Here is a 19,323-nt window from a genome sequence, read left to right on the forward strand (position 1 = left end):
TGGGGGTGAGTTATTAAAAGTTCAACTACCAGAGTGATGACTTCCCACGTGATGTGCCTGTAATGTGTATGCTACACAGTGAAAACCGGCTTTCTTACCGGTTCGGCAATAATGTCAAATTATTCTTTTATTGAAGCCGGCTATTTAATTCGTTTGGTTTATAATAAATCATCTCACTCAGTAATTTAACATCGACTTTAAAAAAAAAGGTAATTTAACATCGAGAGTCAGTAACTTTTAATTAGTCTGGATGGTATGGAATGGCCTCTAGGCGCTAGGGGCTCTATTATTCCACGTCATCGACACATAAGCATATCAGTGATACATAAGCAATAACGCTACCCCCTCTCCCCTCTGTCCTTAACAACTAAGAAATAGGTTAATGAGTGGTGAGCATGGTCGGTCCTGAGAATTCATGTACTCTGTTCGAGCTTGAAAAATCGTACCCTTAGGCCTTAACAAAATTGGGTATTGGGCTCACTAAAGGTTTAAACATAATGTCAATGGGCTAATAACTAATCTAAACCATAAAAATAGTTTTGTAAGTGGGTATATGTTGGTGTTTGTATGGGTATACCCTATTAATTAATTTATTTTTACATATACATATCGGAGTTTTTAAAAAAAAATAATGTGCCCTTCGAAATATCAGGCCCTGGGCGGTGGTCCTCCCCGCCCACCTTCTGGGCCGACCATGGTGGTGAGTGTTGAAAACTTGTGAAACTATTTCAAAGTAAAGGTGAAAAAAGTTAGTGAAATCTTATAACTACGTAACAGTAATGTGGCACTAATTTTTTGACGTGACAGTGAAAACATGTGAAACCATTACACATTTCCTAACGTGAGTCAGGTTGTTTATAACTTTTTTTTATGTTTCTCTTTAGTGATAAGCTAATAATAATCTCAAATTATATAAATGTGAAATAACATCATATCAAATTACTTATATAGATATAGATTAAGAAAATAAAATTAGAAAACATAAATGCTTTTACAAGTTAAAGCGCGAGCTATATCAAGTTTTGGTGAAAATCAACCATGTTAATTGCCAACATAGGCAATTAGCCGTGTGGTCCAATGGCATAGTGGTGATAGTAAGAGTTGGGGATCTTTATGGTCTTATGTTCAAATCTGGATCATGGGGGGTTTTCTGCAATGATTGATTTTCTTCCTAAGGGTGTAAGGGGTGCTCACCTCTTAGGTGAGTCCCCCCTCTTACACGTAACCAACCAGAATAAGCCACGTCAACTCCACTCTAACACTCCCTAATACTCCTTTTTGATGGCGGCACTCCCCTATTAGGGGAGTTGGTTTCGAAAGTTGTGCCATCTTCGAAAGATGGTTTCGAAAGTTTGTCAACGGTCTCCCTCGAAAGTTGTGCCATCTTCACGCGGTGAACCCACACCCAATTCACACCCCGAATCGGGACCCCGCTTTGATGGCGGCGGTGTTCCCAATCGGGGAAACCTATCACCGAACCACCTCACCGAAGACGCCCCGTACACCCTAATGTTTTTTGGTAAGTCAGGGCTAGAGCGTCAAAATGTTAACATCTCGTCTAAAAAAACTCACTTATATCATCGGATGCTGTTTAAAAAATTTTTTTGCCAATATTGACATTTATTTTCCTTTTACAAATCAAACCTAACAAATTAAAGGCGTGACATCATACAACCACATTGCGCATGGATCCATGCATACGCACCGTACAAACTCACCAATCAGAAAGTGGCATGACATTCATTTTTAACTTATATAAAAATAATTTTATAATCTTTTTCAAAATCAGCTTTTTTATATATGTATATACTTGCTTCAAAAACACCAATCAAAACGCAATGCCTCATTCTTTTGTCTTCATGTGTAGTTTTTCCTCCAGTGTATTAGTGTATATGGAGTTATTGCAAGTTTAAATCTACAACCACCACCATGGGTTCATGTATAGTTATGTGATTTTAGTCAAGAAATGATAGAATTACCATAATATTGGTTGGGTTGTCAAGCAAAGGGCACACCGCACATGTGGAATGGGGTGGGATGTCCGTAAAAAAATGCAACAAAATTACTTAAGTCAACCGCACACGTGGAATGGGTTGAAACAAAATTCTTAAAGGGGTGAAGGGTTGGTTAGGTTGCCAAACCATGTAGATTCCGACGAGTAATCTTATTACATAAAAAAATGGGTCGAGGAGGGATTAAATCCAATCTACTTAAAGTATTTACCTATAAATATGTGTGTATACTAGAAATTACATATAAAAATCTCAATCCGATTAATCCTGATTAATCGCTAGTCGGTACCCCTCCAACCGACTAGCGACTTCTACAACCATGGGCGAGGCTTATGCGTCTTGAGTGCGCCTAGCACATTTGATAACTATGGTTCATACACGGTGGCAGATATCCATTTGTTGGTTGTCGTTGTCTCACACAAGTTCCAAGTGGCACATATAGAGGGGAGGATGTACGCCATTGGGACAAGATCCTTTCGTAGTTCAAAAAAGGTGTCGTTGTGGTAGATATACATACTTTGGTTGTCGTTGTCTCACACAAGTTCCAAATGGCACGTACAGAGGGGAGGATGTACAGCAGAGAACAAGATCCTTTCGCTGTTAAAAAAATATGTGTTATTTGAACCAATCAAATGGACAAAATCCTTAACTCAAAACACAAAAGGATTTTCCTTACAAGTAGAAAAGAAGTTTTGTTTGTTTGATGCCAATTTGAATCACTTGTCTTGTTTCATTTGAAAATTCTACCTAGACTTCTAAGGATGATTCACAAACGCACTAAGATCAACAATGGTTCTTCTATCATTCGATCTTCAATCTGGTCATCACGTGATCATTCCTACTATCAAGCAATTGACACTCTGATTCTTGCAGTTGTATTTTGGTTATGTTGGACGTGATCAGTTAGCGGTTACTCCATGCATCAACCAAATGTCTTTTATTAATTGAGATGAATTTCGCTAGTGGTTTGAAGATCTATTAACAACCATAGCGTGTCTGCTACTATTCTTCTATGTCTTTTAAGGCGAATTTATTTAATCCTATTGTCCGTGGACTTGACCTTCAAACCTAGGTGTTCCTAAGGCACGTCCCCGGTTTAAACTTTAATAAAAAGGTCAATCATGTGTATCAGAGCACCAAATAACAAGAAATATATTGTTAGATGTGTACCTCTCAAGTTATCTTTAGGGCGAGTTAGTCGACAAAAACCCTACATCCATACCCACCCATAATAACACTTCGACTACAAACCAAACACCACCTAAATATAACCCAAGTACCCGACAACCAGCACCTTTCGCCACATCTAACAGAAACGTTACAGAAATATCACAATGGACAGCCTCAAATCACAACTATTACACATTCTACTTGCAACTTGCAAGTAACCTGCTTTTGTTCTTCTTTTTTTAAACTGTAACATTATTCATTGTTCCAGAGAACCAAAATCGAGCAAGGTCACAAGTTACAATTTCTTTTACCAAATGCGGTAAATGGTGATACAAAATCAAACAGAAGTCCATTAAAAGAACCTTCTTTTAAGAAGCACGCTGGTGTGACTTCTTACATACAATAGAAATGTTTTCAGATTCGATGTTCTCACCTTACAGTGGCGGTGTGTTCAGACAGATATACCATAGTTAGATATCTTTTTAACCTCTTTATTAAGAACCCTTCTCTCGCGTTTAGCTTGTGATGCAAGTTGGGACACCTACAAACAAAAATATCTTTTGTAAGAAGCTTCTTTATCCAGTAAGTTCTCCTTGAATGGGTAGGTAGATGACGGGTCAAAATAGGTAGTCTTTTAGTATTAGTCAAAATGGGTCACTTGAGTTGACTATAAAAAAGTATTTGTGCAAATCCTTTTTTAATTATTTTGAATAAAATGGAGGTTTTAAGTGGTCAAAATTGAATGTCACATTCATCAATGACCGCGACAATTTAAATGTGTATTTGACCGTAACTGCTTGAGTGCGCAATTGTTGCATTTGTATAATGTTGGTAAGCAAGAAATACGACCCTAATGCTGCATATCTCTTCCCAAATCTAATATGAACATCCAAAAACAACTTTTAATAGAATGAAAATATTTAATATAAATGCTTTAGCTACCAATTAGCCGTTTTAAAGCAACACTGGAAATATTTATTGTAGACATATATACTGAGTTATGAGAACATAGAAAATATAATTGAATTTGCGGCGAGTAAAATCATCCGAAATCAATATCATGAAAAACCAAGATGAATAATAAACACGTAGCGGCATTATAGATGTATTAACTACCTCACGCATATTAAAAGCAACTTCAAAACGATCCTTTAATTTCTAAAGATCTATTTTTTTTTCGTTAAGAGCTTGTAAACGAGATTGAAAGGATTAGTGGAATGACGATGTAATACTAAGGTAGCGTTCGTTTCATGGAATGGAATGGAATGGAATTAGGAAGTTTTTCTTTGTAAAATTGATCTTAGTTGGGGGAGAGAGGAATTTGAAATCCCATGAATTTCGTTAATCAATGAAATTTGTGACTATTTCAACATTCCATTCCATTCCTTCATTAGAGTGAAGGATTTCTAAGGAATGTTGAAATAGTCACAAATTTCATTGATTAAAGAAATTCATGGGATTTCAAATTCCTCCCTCCCCCAACCAAGATCAATTTTACAAAGAAAAACTTCCTAATTCCATTCCATTCCATTCCATGAAACGAACGCTACCTAAGTACTTACTTCGGACCGGAATCCTGATGCGTCTCTCTTAGGAAGCTCTGACAGTATATCCTTCAAGCCTGATTACGAGAAAACAGAAAAATCACATCAACAACATAAGTTAATTGTTGAGAATTTACAAAATACCCAAAAGAAAAGTGAAACTGCATACCCCCTGCTTGTCTTTCAATCTTATAACCCGAGCTTATGACACCCTGGATTTGCTTTCCTGCTTGTCTGTACGTTAAAAGAATGAACAGGATATGGACCATGAATAATGAACATAATAATCAATATAATTCACGAAACACAAACCTTAGTTTTGTCGTTGCCCGTTTTAGCTCTACTTCTGCACCTAAAGAGAGCTTCTGAAAGAGATATAATTATACTTTAGTTATATATGTTCTCCAAAAGTATATCTGGCATAATGGGCAGGTCAAGCGGATTGGGGATCAGGTTGACATGTCAACACTTTCTGTCTTTTAAAGTATTTTGTACATAACTGTTTTGTCACTGAGGTTTGGCCAGTTTTGCGACTTTCATCCAAAGGTTTGTTTATTCACATCCGGATCCAAAAGGTTTGAAATCTTGCCATTTTCATTCGGCTCGTTAACTCCATCCATTATTATCCGTTAAGTCAGGGGTATTTTCGTCTTTTCTGTTAATTGAAAGGGCAATTCGGTCTTTTTCATTTTATGTACAAGCATTTCACATAATGTACACGTATTCAAAACCCTTTATATTAACAAAAAAGACAGATATACCCATGACTTAACGAAGAAAAATGGATGGAGTTAACGAGCCGGATGAAAATGGCAAAATTTCAAACCTTTTGAATCCAGATGCGGAAAAAAACCTTTGGACAATAGTCGCAAAACTGGCCAAACCTCAGGGACAAAAATGGCATTTTACTCTAATTAATATATTGGGTACAATTTTATTACTATAAATAAGCAAAAAATTTAGGCAATACAACTTGTACCTTATGCTTTGGGAATTTTTCAAAAAAAAAACTTGATTTTTTACTTTTAATCCAAAGGTTTTTACCTTTTACAATTTTAACCCTACACAATTTGTTTTTTAACTTTAACCCAAAACTTTTCGTTATTTGCAATTTAACTTCACAACTTTTGTCACTTATACTTTTCATCTTTCGTAAATTTTCGTTTTACGTATAGTTCTAAATTTTTCGAGTTAATACGACGCAACGTACGACTGTGGTTCAACTTTTTTATGTTTTGTTTCAAATTTTGCAAGTTAACACGGCGCGACGCGCATGTGTGGTTCAACGTTTTTACCTCTATTTTATGTTTGATAGGTTCGTCGCAACACGCAGATCCTAGGTCGACTCAGTGTTGGTGGTCGATGACGGTTGTGTGGCATTAGTACTATTTGACACCGTTTTACGCCTCGCCGCAACGCGGGTGTGATTTAGGGGTTTTTCAAAGAAAAATGGTTACGCATATGGTTGTTGTAACCTTGGCTTTGAGAGTTTTTTTACTTTTACCCCAAAACTATTTCATAAATTACTTTTAACCCCAAAACTATTTTTTTTTTAACTTTTACCCCAAAACTATTTGTTTTTTTTTTACTTTTACCCCAAAACTTTTTATCTTTTGCAATCTATCCTCACAACTTTTTTTACTTTCAACTTTGGTCATCTGTAGTTTTTATTTTCCGCAATTTTTTCGCTTTATGCTTGGTTCTAAATTTTGTGACTTAACACATCGCAATGTGCGTCTTTGTTTTAACGTTTTTACGTTTCGTTCTAAATTTTGCAAGTTAACACGACACAACGTGCGTGTGTGGGTGAACGTTTTTACATCGTTTATTTTTTCCTGTTTGACGGGTTTAACGTAACATACGGGTCGTAGATCGACTTAGTTATAACTAAAGAATCCCCGCCGCATTGCGGCGGGTCGCATTATCCTAGTTACAAAACAATTAGGAAGATACAACACTGACAACTTTACAAGGGCATCACTGTCGAATGGGTTTACTCATCATATTAAGCAGTGTTGTAAAAGTCGTTAGGCGGTCCCTAGTCGGCCGACTGGGGAGTTGGGAGTAATCGGAGTATTCGGAGAGTACTCAGGGAGTACGCGGACATGGTAAATATAAATAAAATTAATTGTTATATATTATTTATGTGTTAAAATAAGCATAATTCATGTCAACTGTGTATAATTTAAAATGAAACATGTTTAAAGTTCAAATATTCCGAATACAAGTCCGACTAGTCTGAGTACAAGGCCGAGTAGTCTGAGTACAAGGCCGAGTAGTCCGAGTACAAGGCCGAGTAGGCCGATTTTGACCGAGTTTGACCGATTAAAAGTCAACAAACCACGTTGACCGCCTAGACCGACTAGGCCGACTAGGCTCCGACTAGGCCGACTAGGCTCCGACTAGGCCGACTAGGCGCCGACTAGGACCGAGTACTCCCGAGGCCGACTAGTTGAGACCGCCTAGGAGGAAGTCGCCAAGGTGGAGGTCCGAGGACCGAGTACTCGCCGAGTACTCGGCCGAGGAATCCGACTTTTGCAACACTGATATTAAGCAATTAAAGTTTGTTTTTTTCTAAAATCACCCAGTGTTGAAAGGGATTTTTAGCTTTTAATAAAATTATCAGGCACTAAAAAGAGTACCTCCAATTGCTTCCTTTCTTCTGTTAAGGCTCTAACCGACTCCCGTAACTTTTGTACCTTGGCATTAGCTTTAGCAAGCATGGCCTGTTCCACAGCAACAACAAATAATAAATGAGTTGTAAAACTAAAAGCATCACATGACGGGTCTGCAAACTGCATTAAGCAAAGAAGGCATGTATAAAGTTACATACTAGACCTCTACTACATGTATAAAGATAACAAATCCAATATTAAATTTAAGAACGTGTTTTGTTTTACCTCGTCATTGCTAAAAAGACGCAGGGTGCTGTAGTATAAAGAGCGCCTTGTCCCTGCAGCAATATACAATTATTCAAGACAGTAGCTAATAACAAACAAAATTCTATGAAACTTTTGTACTTTCTTGAAACTTGGGTGAGTAAATTAATACTTCAAGTGAGTATAAAATTAGGAGAACTATAGAAAATCTCAAGTAAAAGTCGGAAACTAAATAAAGTAACGCACGCTACCATTTAGCAGCACATTGTTAAGGTGTTAAGCATAAGCTGTAACCAATAGAAATGTTTATAAGCCTTACGTTTTAGAGCCAATATCCCTGAGCCAAAAACCAGTCCAGTTGTAGCAAATGGATGTGAAGCGGTAAAGTAAACACCCTCTGTTGACAAACATCCGTGACAACTTATCTTTAGCCAAGAACATAAGGTAAAAAAGACAAAAAAAGATGCCGACAGTGAAAATGGTAAACATTTAACATCAAACCTTTGATCTTTTCAAACACAAGATCCTCATAAACATGATAGTCAGATTTGAGATCTTTCAGGGATTCCTGTAAGATGAAAATGAGTTCCAAATTATTACTGCAGATCATAACGGGAGCAACAAAACAAGCCAAGTTAACCTTTGTAAACATAGAAAGCAAAGAAACCTTATCATTCCCTATCATTCCCTATCATTGTGTGGGGCAAGCACACAGCATTATCGGTGGTCTTCCTCATAACAAGAAAGATTCTAGAATATAAATGGATATTGAAATTGAATCACATTTCTGTTAAGCACATTCAATTGTAATGCATCCATCTACTTCGGAAATGCCAAAAAAAAGTATTGGTAATTAGTTACCATGGCATAAAAAGGACGCTTCTTTCAGCTAAAAATGAATTTGTGTTGATATAGTGTAATGAAGTTCTTACATTCATTAGAGAGGGTGACGCTTTCTTTAACATTGAGAATCAAAATGATTTGATAATATTTTTTAGGGATATTGTCTGCATTGATCACCCAGGCATTAAAAGTTTACACTAAGACTACCAAAAAATTCAAAACGGCAGTTCAGGCCACCCAGATATCATTTTAGTTATTTGTGCCATCTTGGCCAGAAATTTGTGAAGATCGCTTTCATGGACTTCGTGGGTGCACTAATTTCATAACTAAATAGATTTTCATGTGTAGACAAAACCAAGTGATACTGGCTTTACTGTAATCTTTTGAATACGTTGGTGGCCTGCGCATAGTTGCATACATTACCCCTTCTTTTATAATTCAATTTTATAGCATGCATAAACAGATCAAAATGTGCAAAGAAAGAAAAAGATCAGGTAAATCAGATCGCAGAGATAGAAGACATGAAACGGGAGAGATACGGAGTATGGGGGAGACAAAGTATAAAAGAGCACATTCATAGAAGATAGGAAAAGCCGAGTCACAAGTAGCTGATGAAGCGTCGAGTCTAAAAGATCAACTTTAGTGGGATTTTGTGCTATTATATTAATTTGAAAACTACTGTCAAAAAGCTTCCTAAAAGAGCAACAGAGTCACCTTACCATGCACTAAAGCGCAATTTATGAGAATTTGCCAGTTGCCACTCATCAAGTCATCGTCCCTTTAAACACCAACAATGCATATGATATGATGGCAGTGTGATCCTTCTCCAGAAGGAGCACTCTTATTAGCCTATAGTTTATAATGTCAACCCCATTAATTCTTACCGTTTTCACATCATGGGTTTACTTACCCATCAATTAGATGACATCATTTATAACCAGAAGGATTCTTCCTTGCAATGCCATTTTAATGTTCTCGTATTTTCTGTACTCATTATCTGCCTATGTTAATGTTACAATGTCCAATATTGTGCAATCTCATTTGGCTAATTTCTTGTAGAGCTTCCTTCTAACCTTATTTATCTTTAAATACACCCAATTCAAACTCCCCTCCTCCCCTCTAGACACCAATTTACTTCTAAAAGCTTCTGGTGTATCCTATCCCTCCGGCCAATGAAACTCAATATATTCAAATAAATGCTCATATTCTTGGCACTTCTCTACGCACTCAAGCTACTTTCGTTAGTGTGTCGTTATTCTGGTTAAGCTGACATGGAATGGTGAAGAATAAAAATACCAACACATCACACACTCGTCAGCTTCTCCGCTTGAATTGCATGACTATGGAAAACGAAACAAAATCCTCAACATACACCATAAGTTAATCCAATCCATCTGAACTCCAAATTGAGAATTTCAACATTCAAGTAGTATATATTGTACACATGTATTAAGGCCTGTTTTCTCAAAGAAGTTGACTCTCACCATGCTTATTTCCAAACACAAATTTCTAACAAATAAGTTATTGTTATTCAGATCCAAATGTTCCACTGTGCAATATTTCATAATCCTAATCAATGTTCAAACAAAAACATAATCACCACATTCACATAAGTCAAATGTCACCTTCCTTAATTCGTAATTACTATATCATTATTATTCTTAATTTCCTTTTAGGTTTTTACATCATTTTTGCATCCAACAGAAACAAAAAAGTACACAAATCTGATAAACTAAAACAAACTTACGATTGTCATATGAAAATGAGCAGTAGAAGTCGATCTAATTTGATCGATGCGTAATTTGGTGAGATTAACGGTGGATTCTAGGGTTTCCGCTGCGGTTTTTTGTGCGATCACCGCCTGTTGAACGGCGTAATCAATCCATTCGGCAGCGGAATCGCCGGCAATTGGTTTCACTTTATCCAGCACTCCGATATCAACTTCCGACGAAGACGGCGGTGGTGGTTTGTTTTCCGGTAATTGCTCCATGGTTCGCCGGAGATACGAGCACACGGGGAGATATAAGATATTTTATTTGGAGCAAACCTTTTTAACGAATTGCATGTTGTACCCTCTATGTTTTGAAGAATGTCTATTTAGGATTTTAGTCTACATATATTCCAAATAGGTAAACTCTCATTCACCCAATCAAACAGTATCCCATTAATTCACCTAATTTGTTTACCTAATGCTTAAAAATGTTGACAGTGGACTGGTGGTTTACCTAATGGGTGTAGGTAAACTATTTAAAAAAATGTGGACTGGTGGCCCAAATCCTGCCGTTTTGTAGCAGCACAATTTGTGTCGGCGCAAAACTAATGTAGGCCTAATGTATGTTGTTTCGTTACGACCCATTGTTTGCCTGTTTCAACAGCGCTGTGTATGTCGGGTCTGACACGTGTCATCTTCTAGTTGGTTGTGTTGTGGACCCAAATGCAGCTTTTGATTCTTATGCCGCGGCCAATGTGATGCCAACGTTGCCCCGACGTTGCCGGAAGGGCTTACTTGTCATCGTCTCATTGGTTCGTTCGGGCTTCGCTAGCTTGAGAATTGTGAAAGTCAATCCCTATTTTGCTAAACTTGCCAGTCAACTATGCAGTTAATATCAGTGATATATTGGTTATATCGGTCCCCTAGTAAAATATCGGTAGAATATCGGTACCAATATTATCTACGATATTGAACGATATAACCGATATATCATTGAATTATTAGTGTTAAATTGCTATATATATATATATATATATATATATATATATATATATATATAGACTAATGCTAGACAAAAAACCCTAAAAATTTTAGGAAACTCTGGAAACTCAAATCTCCCCCTATTTTTACCCAACTTCCCGACATTTTTTTTTTTTAAAAAAAATAACACATGTAATATACATGTTTTAAAGTGTTTTGGGCCAAAAAAAACAAAAAAGCGCCGAAGGGATGTTTTTAAAAAAATAAACAAATTTCAGCAATGTCCGGTTGCCTAACATGTGTTAGGCACAAAAGACAGAAACTTGCTGATTTTTTTTTAAATCATTCCTTCGGCGCTTTTTTGATTTTTTTGGCCCAAAACTCTTAAAAACATGTATATTACATGTGTTATTTTTTTCAAAAAAAAAATGTCGGGAGGTTGGGTTTTCTAGGGTTTTCTATATATATAGGGTTTTCTATATAGCCCTCCCCTATATATATATATACACACATATAAATTCTGCATTGTATAAAAATTACCTATATCCCACCGATATCTCACCGAGATAACCTATATCTCAAATATTGGTCCTTGACCGACCTCCGATATTTTACCGCATTAACTGCATAGCCAGTCAAAAAACTCATTTTCATGATTTTCCCACCAAAATCACTTTAACCAAACCTTAAAGAGTGTTATTCTCTTAATTTCAACCTAACTTTCGAATTCAAAATCCACATAAACTCTTAGGTAGCGTTCGTTTCACAGAATGGAATGGAATTCTGAGGGAATTGGAATGTGAATTCCATTCCATGTGTTGTTCGTTTCACTCAAGAAAGGAATCGGAATGGAATTAAAATCCCTTGAAATCCTTCGGTTAGTGCAAATAAGTGGGATTTAAAATACCTCAAAATTCGGCGGATTTCATTAAAGAAAAGCGGGATTTTACGTAATTTTACGAAAATAACCCTATAGCAAACATATCTGAGATCTGATTCCCCATTTGTTCCGATCGTGCTCTCCACAAACCCTAACCCTCCCCATTTGTTCCAATCGTGCTCTCCACAAACCCTAACCCTAGAAAATGAAGATCGGATGAGAATCGCAGTTTTGGTGCTTCAAGGTCTCAAGTTGAATCAGATTCTATCATCAATCTACTGATCCGGTAAGTATCCTTAGTTAAACGAACAACACATGGATCTGATGTGTTGTTCATAATGAAATCGAAAGGAATCAAATGTGTTGATAGATTGGATTTAGTAAAGTTACTGCTGGATCTGTTTCTAATGTCGTATCTGTTTAACCTATCCGGTGGACGACGAAGATGCCGCCATCCGATGTTTAACCCATCCGGATCTGTTCCTCTTTTGTTATACAGGCTGATTTTCATCTATTTTTAATCCAAAACTTTGTTTTGTGTTTCAAGATATATATTGGAGATCGTACACCTGATTCACCAAATTGTATCCTTGAAAAGATGAATATACAAATAAACTTTATTTTTTATTACAATTTTCTGATTTTATGTCTATTTTATACACAGAGAATCAAATAGAGTAAATGATAATAGTTTTACTTATCTTAATCTTACTTGTCTTGTTCATTGTTGCGTTAAATTTATATTAATACAAGTTTAACAGGTATTTTTTTAATTCTTGGACTATTTGAGACATTAGCTATTGATTTCAGGTGGATTATTAGAAAATGGCCCGACTTAGTTTAATAACTCGCAATCATAAACAAAAGAGACGCACATTGATTCTGCGATGGTGGAACCAACTTGTTACAACACTTTCTTTGGTTGTACTTTCAATTTACATGATGATCAAATACGTCATGGATAAACCACGTATTCGATGTCGCTCATCCCAAATAGATCGATATTCAATACTGTATAAACATGTTTATGAGAGTGACCATATGGCTATATCTCAAATTAGGATGAATCGAGCGTGTTTCATAAAGTTGTGTGAGACGCTAAACACTTTTGGAGGATTAAAACCAAATAGGAACATGGACATTGATGAACAAGTAGCCATCTTTCTTCACATTATCGCTCATAATGTCAAGAATCGGGTCATGAGATGTCGTTTTCATCGTTCAGGAGACACAATTAGTAGATGTGTTACTCGGGTTTGCAATGCAGTGATTAGATTGCATACACGTTTGCTTAAGAAACCCGAGCCTATTCCCGAGAATTCAACTGAACAAAGGTGGAAATGGTTTAAGGTATGATGTAATCCTTATAACTTTTTAGGGCATGATTAGGTTAGGATTAGTAGCGTATTAAAATACTTTGTTTTGTATTGTCGGTTTTAGAATTGTTTAGGAGCTCTAGATGGAACATACATAAAGTGCTTAGTGCCCATTGAAGATAAGCCAAAATATAGAACAAGAAAGGGAGAGATTGCAACCAATGTGTTAGGTGTGTGTTCACCGGATATGCAATTTATATTTGTATTACCGGGTTGGGAAGGGTCGGCGGCTGATGGTAGAGTCCTACGAGATGCTCTTGATAGGCCACATGGATTGAAAGTTTCAAGGCCGGGTATGTAAAATCTTGTATAAATAATCATACATGCATATACCACAAAATTAGTAATTTAAGTTGTATTTTTAGGTTATTATTTGGTAGACGCGGGATACACAAACGGAGAAGGTTTTCTCGCACCGTATAGAGGTCAAAGATATCACTTAAATGATTGGCGTAGTGGGCACCAACCCACCAACCCAAAAGAATTATTCAACATGAAACATTCGTCTGCAAGAAATGTTATAGAAAGATGTTTTGGTGTATTGAAGAAAAGATGGGGAATTTTGAGAGATCACTCATATTATCCAATTGACCAAAAAAATAAGATAATAATGGCGTGTTGTCTACTTCACAATTTTATAAGGAGAGAAATGCCAATCGATCCATTTGAAGACGAAGGCGAAGGCGAAGGCGAAGGCGAAGGCGAAGGCGAAGGCGAAGGCGAAGGCGAAGCCGAAGGCGAAGGCGAAGGCGAAGGCGAATATGAAATAGAACACGGGGATGAAGATAGTATAACTGAAATTGAGACTTCAAATGAGTGGACAATGTTTAGAAATAATCTAGCACAAAGCATGTTTGATTCTTGGAGTGCTACTAACTAGTCAGAAATACTTTACAAACACATGTAGTATTAAACGTTGTTTGTTAAGCTGTTTTGATGGATGAATATATTATTAAATAGTTTTTGGTCATGCTATTTTTGTTTGTTTTACATTTTATGTTTTACAAAACAATGCATATTACATATTTGTCGTTTACATAGTTTTACATTTTTGTGGGTCATATATATTTTATGTTTTACTTTACTTTTTCACAGGAATGACGACCAATAATAGAAACTATCGAGTGTGGACTGATGATGAAGATGATAAGCTTGTTGAGGCTCTATTAAACATGACTAACACTGGGAAATTTAAATCTGACAATGGCTTTAGAACAGGATATTTACCACATCTGGAAGCGTGCTTAAAAGAAGCACTTCCAGAGTCGGGCATTTTAGGTAAACCCCATATCGAGTCAAGAATTAAAACATTGAAAAGAGATTGGGCAGCTTTTTATGATATGCTAAATACCAGCGGATTTGGGTACGATACAGTCAAACATAGTGTCACTGCTAGTACCGACGTATGGAATTCATACATTGCGGTACGTACTAAATAGCTAAATATCTTGCATAAACTATTCTCCCATTTCAACTTTATGCTATGAAATGTTGGTTAGTTATTATTATTATAATTTTTGCATGAAGAAAAGGCTGAAATCAAGCATTGTGGTGAGTAATTGCTTTAGTTGTTGATGGTTTGTACTTTGGAGATTGGATCTACCTTTGGGAAAATTTAACTGAAAATAATAATTAAAAAAATAGTAATATATGGTAGATGGATATGTGTTGGTTTGATTAGGCATTAGCAGCTATTAGCCTACCTACAAGTTGTTCCTTTGATACATCAGGATATATCTTCACAAAGTGATCAACCTGCATACCCATAAACCAGTCCATGCAAATTTGGAGAGGTGTGTGTTTTAGGTAACGGGTCAAAACGGGTTATAGTCGAAATGGGTTGGGACGGTTGTGTTTTAGGTAACGGGTCAAAATTTGATAGAATAGATAAAAGAGCTTGCATGCATATATATATATACTCAAATGCAAAATATGACCCATTTGAGTTAAATTGAAAGCCAAAATATTGATAGCCCAAACTCATTAGACCCATTTTTAGTTGTATGAATATTGTTGTTTATAATAATTTAATTTTAATATATTTACTTTTATTATGTTGTAGACCCATAAACATGGAGGTAAATGGAAAAATAAAACGCTTCCTCGTTATGAAGACTTGTGTGTCATATTTGGTAAAGATCGAGCTCAAGGTAAGAAAGCCAAAACCGTGATCGAGGTGGAAGAAGAGGTGAACATGGTAGAAGAAGAACACCAAAGAAATGAGGATTTTGATGAAATTAGCCACAACGTTGGTACTGATTCAAGTCTTCAAGTTGAAGAAACTTCAAGCGTTCGTAGTAAGAAGAGGAAACGGGCGAGGCAAGTAGATCCTTTGGTTCGAAGCTTTAGTGATGCAGTTGTTTTATTTGCTGACCGTCTTAAAGAAACTTCAGCCGAACTAAGTGAAGATATAAAATTTGAACTTGACATAAAAAAGAAAACTTTGATGATGCCCGAAGAGCTTTCAAAAATGACGTCTTTGTCTCAATTGGAAAAGTTTCAAGCAATTGAAAAAATAAAAGATGACCAGATTAGGGTGATGACTTTTTGGAGCTTGGGTGAAGAAGAAAGGGAGGCTTGGATTAGGTTTTTGTTGTCGAGTTAGGAAAAAATTAGTTTAAGAATTTGTAGTTATGTTTAAGACTTGCGTTGAATTACTTGTCGTATGTTGAACTACTAGTCGTAAGTTACTATTTGATCATATATTTGAACTACGAGTGGGGTAGGGTGACATTTTACTCATTAAAAGGGGTTTTTTTGGGGGGGTGGGGTGGGGTGGGGGTGGGGTGGGGGTGGGGGTGGGGTGGGGGTGGGGGTGGGGGTGGGGTTGGGTGTTTGGGGGGGGGGGGCAAGACACGATGCTCGGATATTGAAACTTCAAATAGATATGAATTCATTTTGTTTTTATGTATGGTAGTTTTAAAGGGTAGTTATGTCATTTTAGATATTTCACTTTCCAATTCCATTGATAATTATACCAACCAAACACGTTATGGGATTTCAAAGGAATCCATTAATTCCAATTCCAATTCCAATTCCAATTCCATTTCCAATTCCAATTCCCTTCAATTCCATGAAACGAACGCTACCTCTATGTTTTGAAGAATGTCTATTTAGTCTACATATATTCCAAATAGGTAAACTCCCATTCACCCAATCAAACAGTATCACATCAATTCACCTAATTTTTTACCTAATGCTCAAAAATATTGACGGTGGACTGGTGGTTTACCTAATGGGGTGTAGGTAAACTATTTAAAAAAATGTGTGATTGGTTGAGAAGGAATGGACTCCACTACACACCCATCTTTCTCCCATTTCCCTCCCTCTCACCGAGTCGGTAAAGGTTCACCGAGATTGACCTTCACGATTGATAAACCAAAGATTGACGGTGGCTTCCATGATCGTTAAGGTGTTTATCAAACCCTTTACCTATTCCACTTCATTCACCCTAAATGTAACACGGGTTAAATAAAGAGATATTAACTGGTTGTTAAAAAAGTTTAGGAATAACAATATGACATTTTGAATAAAGAAAATAAGCAGTTAGTTGCCTGGTTGTAGGGTTGTTCTTTTTTATCCGAAACCCGAAAACCAACTCGAATTTGAAGTCACCCAACCCGAACCCGAACCCGAATTAGAGAATAACCGAAAAACCAGAACCTGAACAACCCAAACCCGACCAACCCGAACCTTAAATGGGTCGGTTATCGGGTCATTTTTTCCCAACCATAAACCCAAACAACCCGAATAAAAACCTGAACATTAATTGTTTTTTTTTTTATAAATGCGATTTGGCTTAGAGTGTTTTGATTTGAAACATTAAGTTTTGAGACTTTTGAATGTTATCATACCATATTGTTAAATGATGTTTGAATTGTGATGATATTTTTAAACAACATGATATATGTCACGGCCCCCGACCCGGTTTGACCCGTTTCAGGAGCCGCGGGACAGAAATCCCGTGATATTTATTTAATTGAGTTTAACAGCGAAAGTTTATCATCAGGATCGTTGTAAAGCTAAAAACTTTTCCCGATTATTTTATTTCACAATTCGGGATAAAATCCCGGTAATTTACAATAATATGATTTTACTGATAAATCTTTATTTTCAGAAAACATATTTCTCTATTTTATAATGAGCCACTTTCTTAAGCTTGAAATGCTTCCCAGCACTTTTCCTGAATTACAATAGATCACCTGAAACATGTTTGAAAAAGGTTTTGTCAACGGGAAATACTGAGTGAATCATTCAGTTTACTAAAATGACTCGTTTATTATAATTTACAGTACTAAGAGTTTTTACATATGTTTCTGATATCTACCAACTACCCACAGTATTTGTCACTCGACCGGATCTGTGACTGTGGTCATATCACCATTGGCTGCCCCAATGAATGACGTATATCACTTATTTTTAGGTTCGCCCACCTAATGTGATTAAAACAGTAGTAATGTGCACAATACCCCACATACCGGCTGTAATTTGGTAATTACATAAACTTAATCTTTGTAATTATAATTCTGAAAATAATTTGGAGTATTGTAAAACATTTGATAAAAAGAGAATGACTCACATTGCAGATTTAACACGGACAGAATATGGTTTAGCCTTGTTAACCTAATTTAAATAATAATGCACACAAAACCGGGTTAGTGATCAATACAGCATTTACGATAACTCACGAGATCAAATTCTCACAACGAACGACAAAGTGCAATACTTAAACATCCATCGATTTAACGACGAACGACAAAGTATAACCCTATGTGGGCGGCACTTAAACATCCATTGGATATATTGATCAGTCGGAAAATGAATCGTAATAGCGATCGAGTGATTACCCTGTTTTGCGGCAGCACTTCGTGATCAGTGTGTGTTTAATTGTAGTGTTATAACTCTAATTCGACGTATACAGAAACTTTGGACGTCGTTTTAACTTCTGAAAGCAAGTGCCAATGCCTGCTATTTATAGTGATTTTCGGGACATGCTTACGGACCGTATGCCATTTCCCCTTACGGTCCGTAAGGGATACAGTCTAATTATATAGGCTAGCTGGGTTCGGGACTAGCTTACATGAATTGACAGTTTTATTAATTTCTATTGTGACAACGTTTTTTAGAGATAATTATCACTAGGGTTTATTCCCCCCTGAGTTTTAGGGGCCCTGATCCTAATTCCAATTGTTCTGAAAATTTTAGGGTTAGTGCAGAATTACTTGGGTGTCTCAATTAGGGTTTTCTTATTGACTAATTATCATTCTAATTATTGATTTTAATGAGAGTTATTACATCCTCCCCACCTTAAGAAAATCTCGTCCTCGAGATTCACTGAAATAGATGAGGGTATTTCCGCTTCATTTCTGTCTCCAGTTCCCAAGTATATTCTGGTCCCCTCTTTGAATTCCATTTGACTTTTACCAGTACTAGTCGCTTGTGTTTGAGAAACTTGACCTTCCGGTCTTCTATTTGTAAGGGTTTCTCTATGAATTTCAGCTTTTCATTTACCTCCACATCTTGAAGAGGTACTACCAGGGATTCGTCTGATAGACATTTCTTGAGATTGGATACATGAAATACATCATGTACTCCAGCTAGTTCTTCTGGTAGTTGTAAGCGATAAGCTACTGGTCCTATTCGTTGGATCATTGGGAATGGTCCAACATATCTTGGACTCAGTTTTCCTTTCTTACCGAATCGTACTACTCCTTTCTAAGGAGAAACTTTCAATAGTACTTTGTCTCCTATCTGGAATTCTAGTGGCTTGCGGCGATTGTCTGCATAGCTCTTCTGACGATCTCTGGATGTTTTCAATCTTTCCTTGATTTGAGTTATCTTGTCTGTGGTTTCTTGTACGATCTCTGTACCTGATAATCGACTTTCTCCTATTTCTGCCCAACATACGGGAGTTCTGCACTTGCGTC

General features: G+C 36.6%; 2 protein-coding genes across 5 annotated transcripts; one reads left to right on the top strand and one right to left on the bottom strand.

The window, feature by feature from the left end:
* Positions 1-3,347: 3,347 nt before the first annotated feature.
* LOC110864691 lies at positions 3,348-10,518 on the bottom strand. Its single transcript, XM_022113815.2, has 9 exons — positions 10,196-10,518; positions 8,107-8,173; positions 7,925-8,002; positions 7,627-7,679; positions 7,369-7,452; positions 5,039-5,091; positions 4,896-4,960; positions 4,745-4,803; positions 3,348-3,723 (listed from the first exon to the last, which is right to left on the bottom strand). Exons 1-9 carry the CDS (start codon positions 10,436-10,438, stop codon positions 3,634-3,636), a joined length of 792 nt encoding a protein of 263 aa, XP_021969507.1. The 5' UTR covers positions 10,439-10,518; the 3' UTR covers positions 3,348-3,633.
* A 1,410-nt stretch (positions 10,519-11,928) lies between these two features.
* LOC110864690 (uncharacterized protein At2g29880) lies at positions 11,929-16,110 on the top strand. 4 transcript variants are annotated; one of them, XM_022113812.2, is made up of 4 exons: positions 11,929-12,306; positions 13,082-13,370; positions 13,461-13,689; positions 13,762-14,371. In XM_022113812.2, exons 2-4 carry the CDS (start codon positions 13,083-13,085, stop codon positions 14,274-14,276), a joined length of 1,032 nt encoding a protein of 343 aa, XP_021969504.1. In that variant the 5' UTR covers positions 11,929-12,306; position 13,082; the 3' UTR covers positions 14,277-14,371. The 4 variants fall into 4 exon arrangements, 3 of the variants coding, with proteins under 3 accessions (XP_021969504.1, XP_021969506.1, XP_021969505.1); XM_022113814.2 differs by lacking the exons at positions 13,461-13,689; positions 13,762-14,371 and adding an exon at positions 15,459-16,110 and having other exon boundaries at positions 12,054-12,306; XM_022113813.2 differs by lacking the exons at positions 13,082-13,370; positions 13,461-13,689; positions 13,762-14,371 and adding exons at positions 14,492-14,820; positions 15,459-16,110 and having other exon boundaries at positions 12,077-12,306.
* The last annotated feature ends 3,213 nt before the right edge of the window (positions 16,111-19,323 follow it).

This window comes from Helianthus annuus, chromosome 6, assembly GCF_002127325.2.
Source record: "Helianthus annuus cultivar XRQ/B chromosome 6, HanXRQr2.0-SUNRISE, whole genome shotgun sequence".
Classification (NCBI taxonomy): Eukaryota; Viridiplantae; Streptophyta; class Magnoliopsida; order Asterales; family Asteraceae; genus Helianthus; species Helianthus annuus.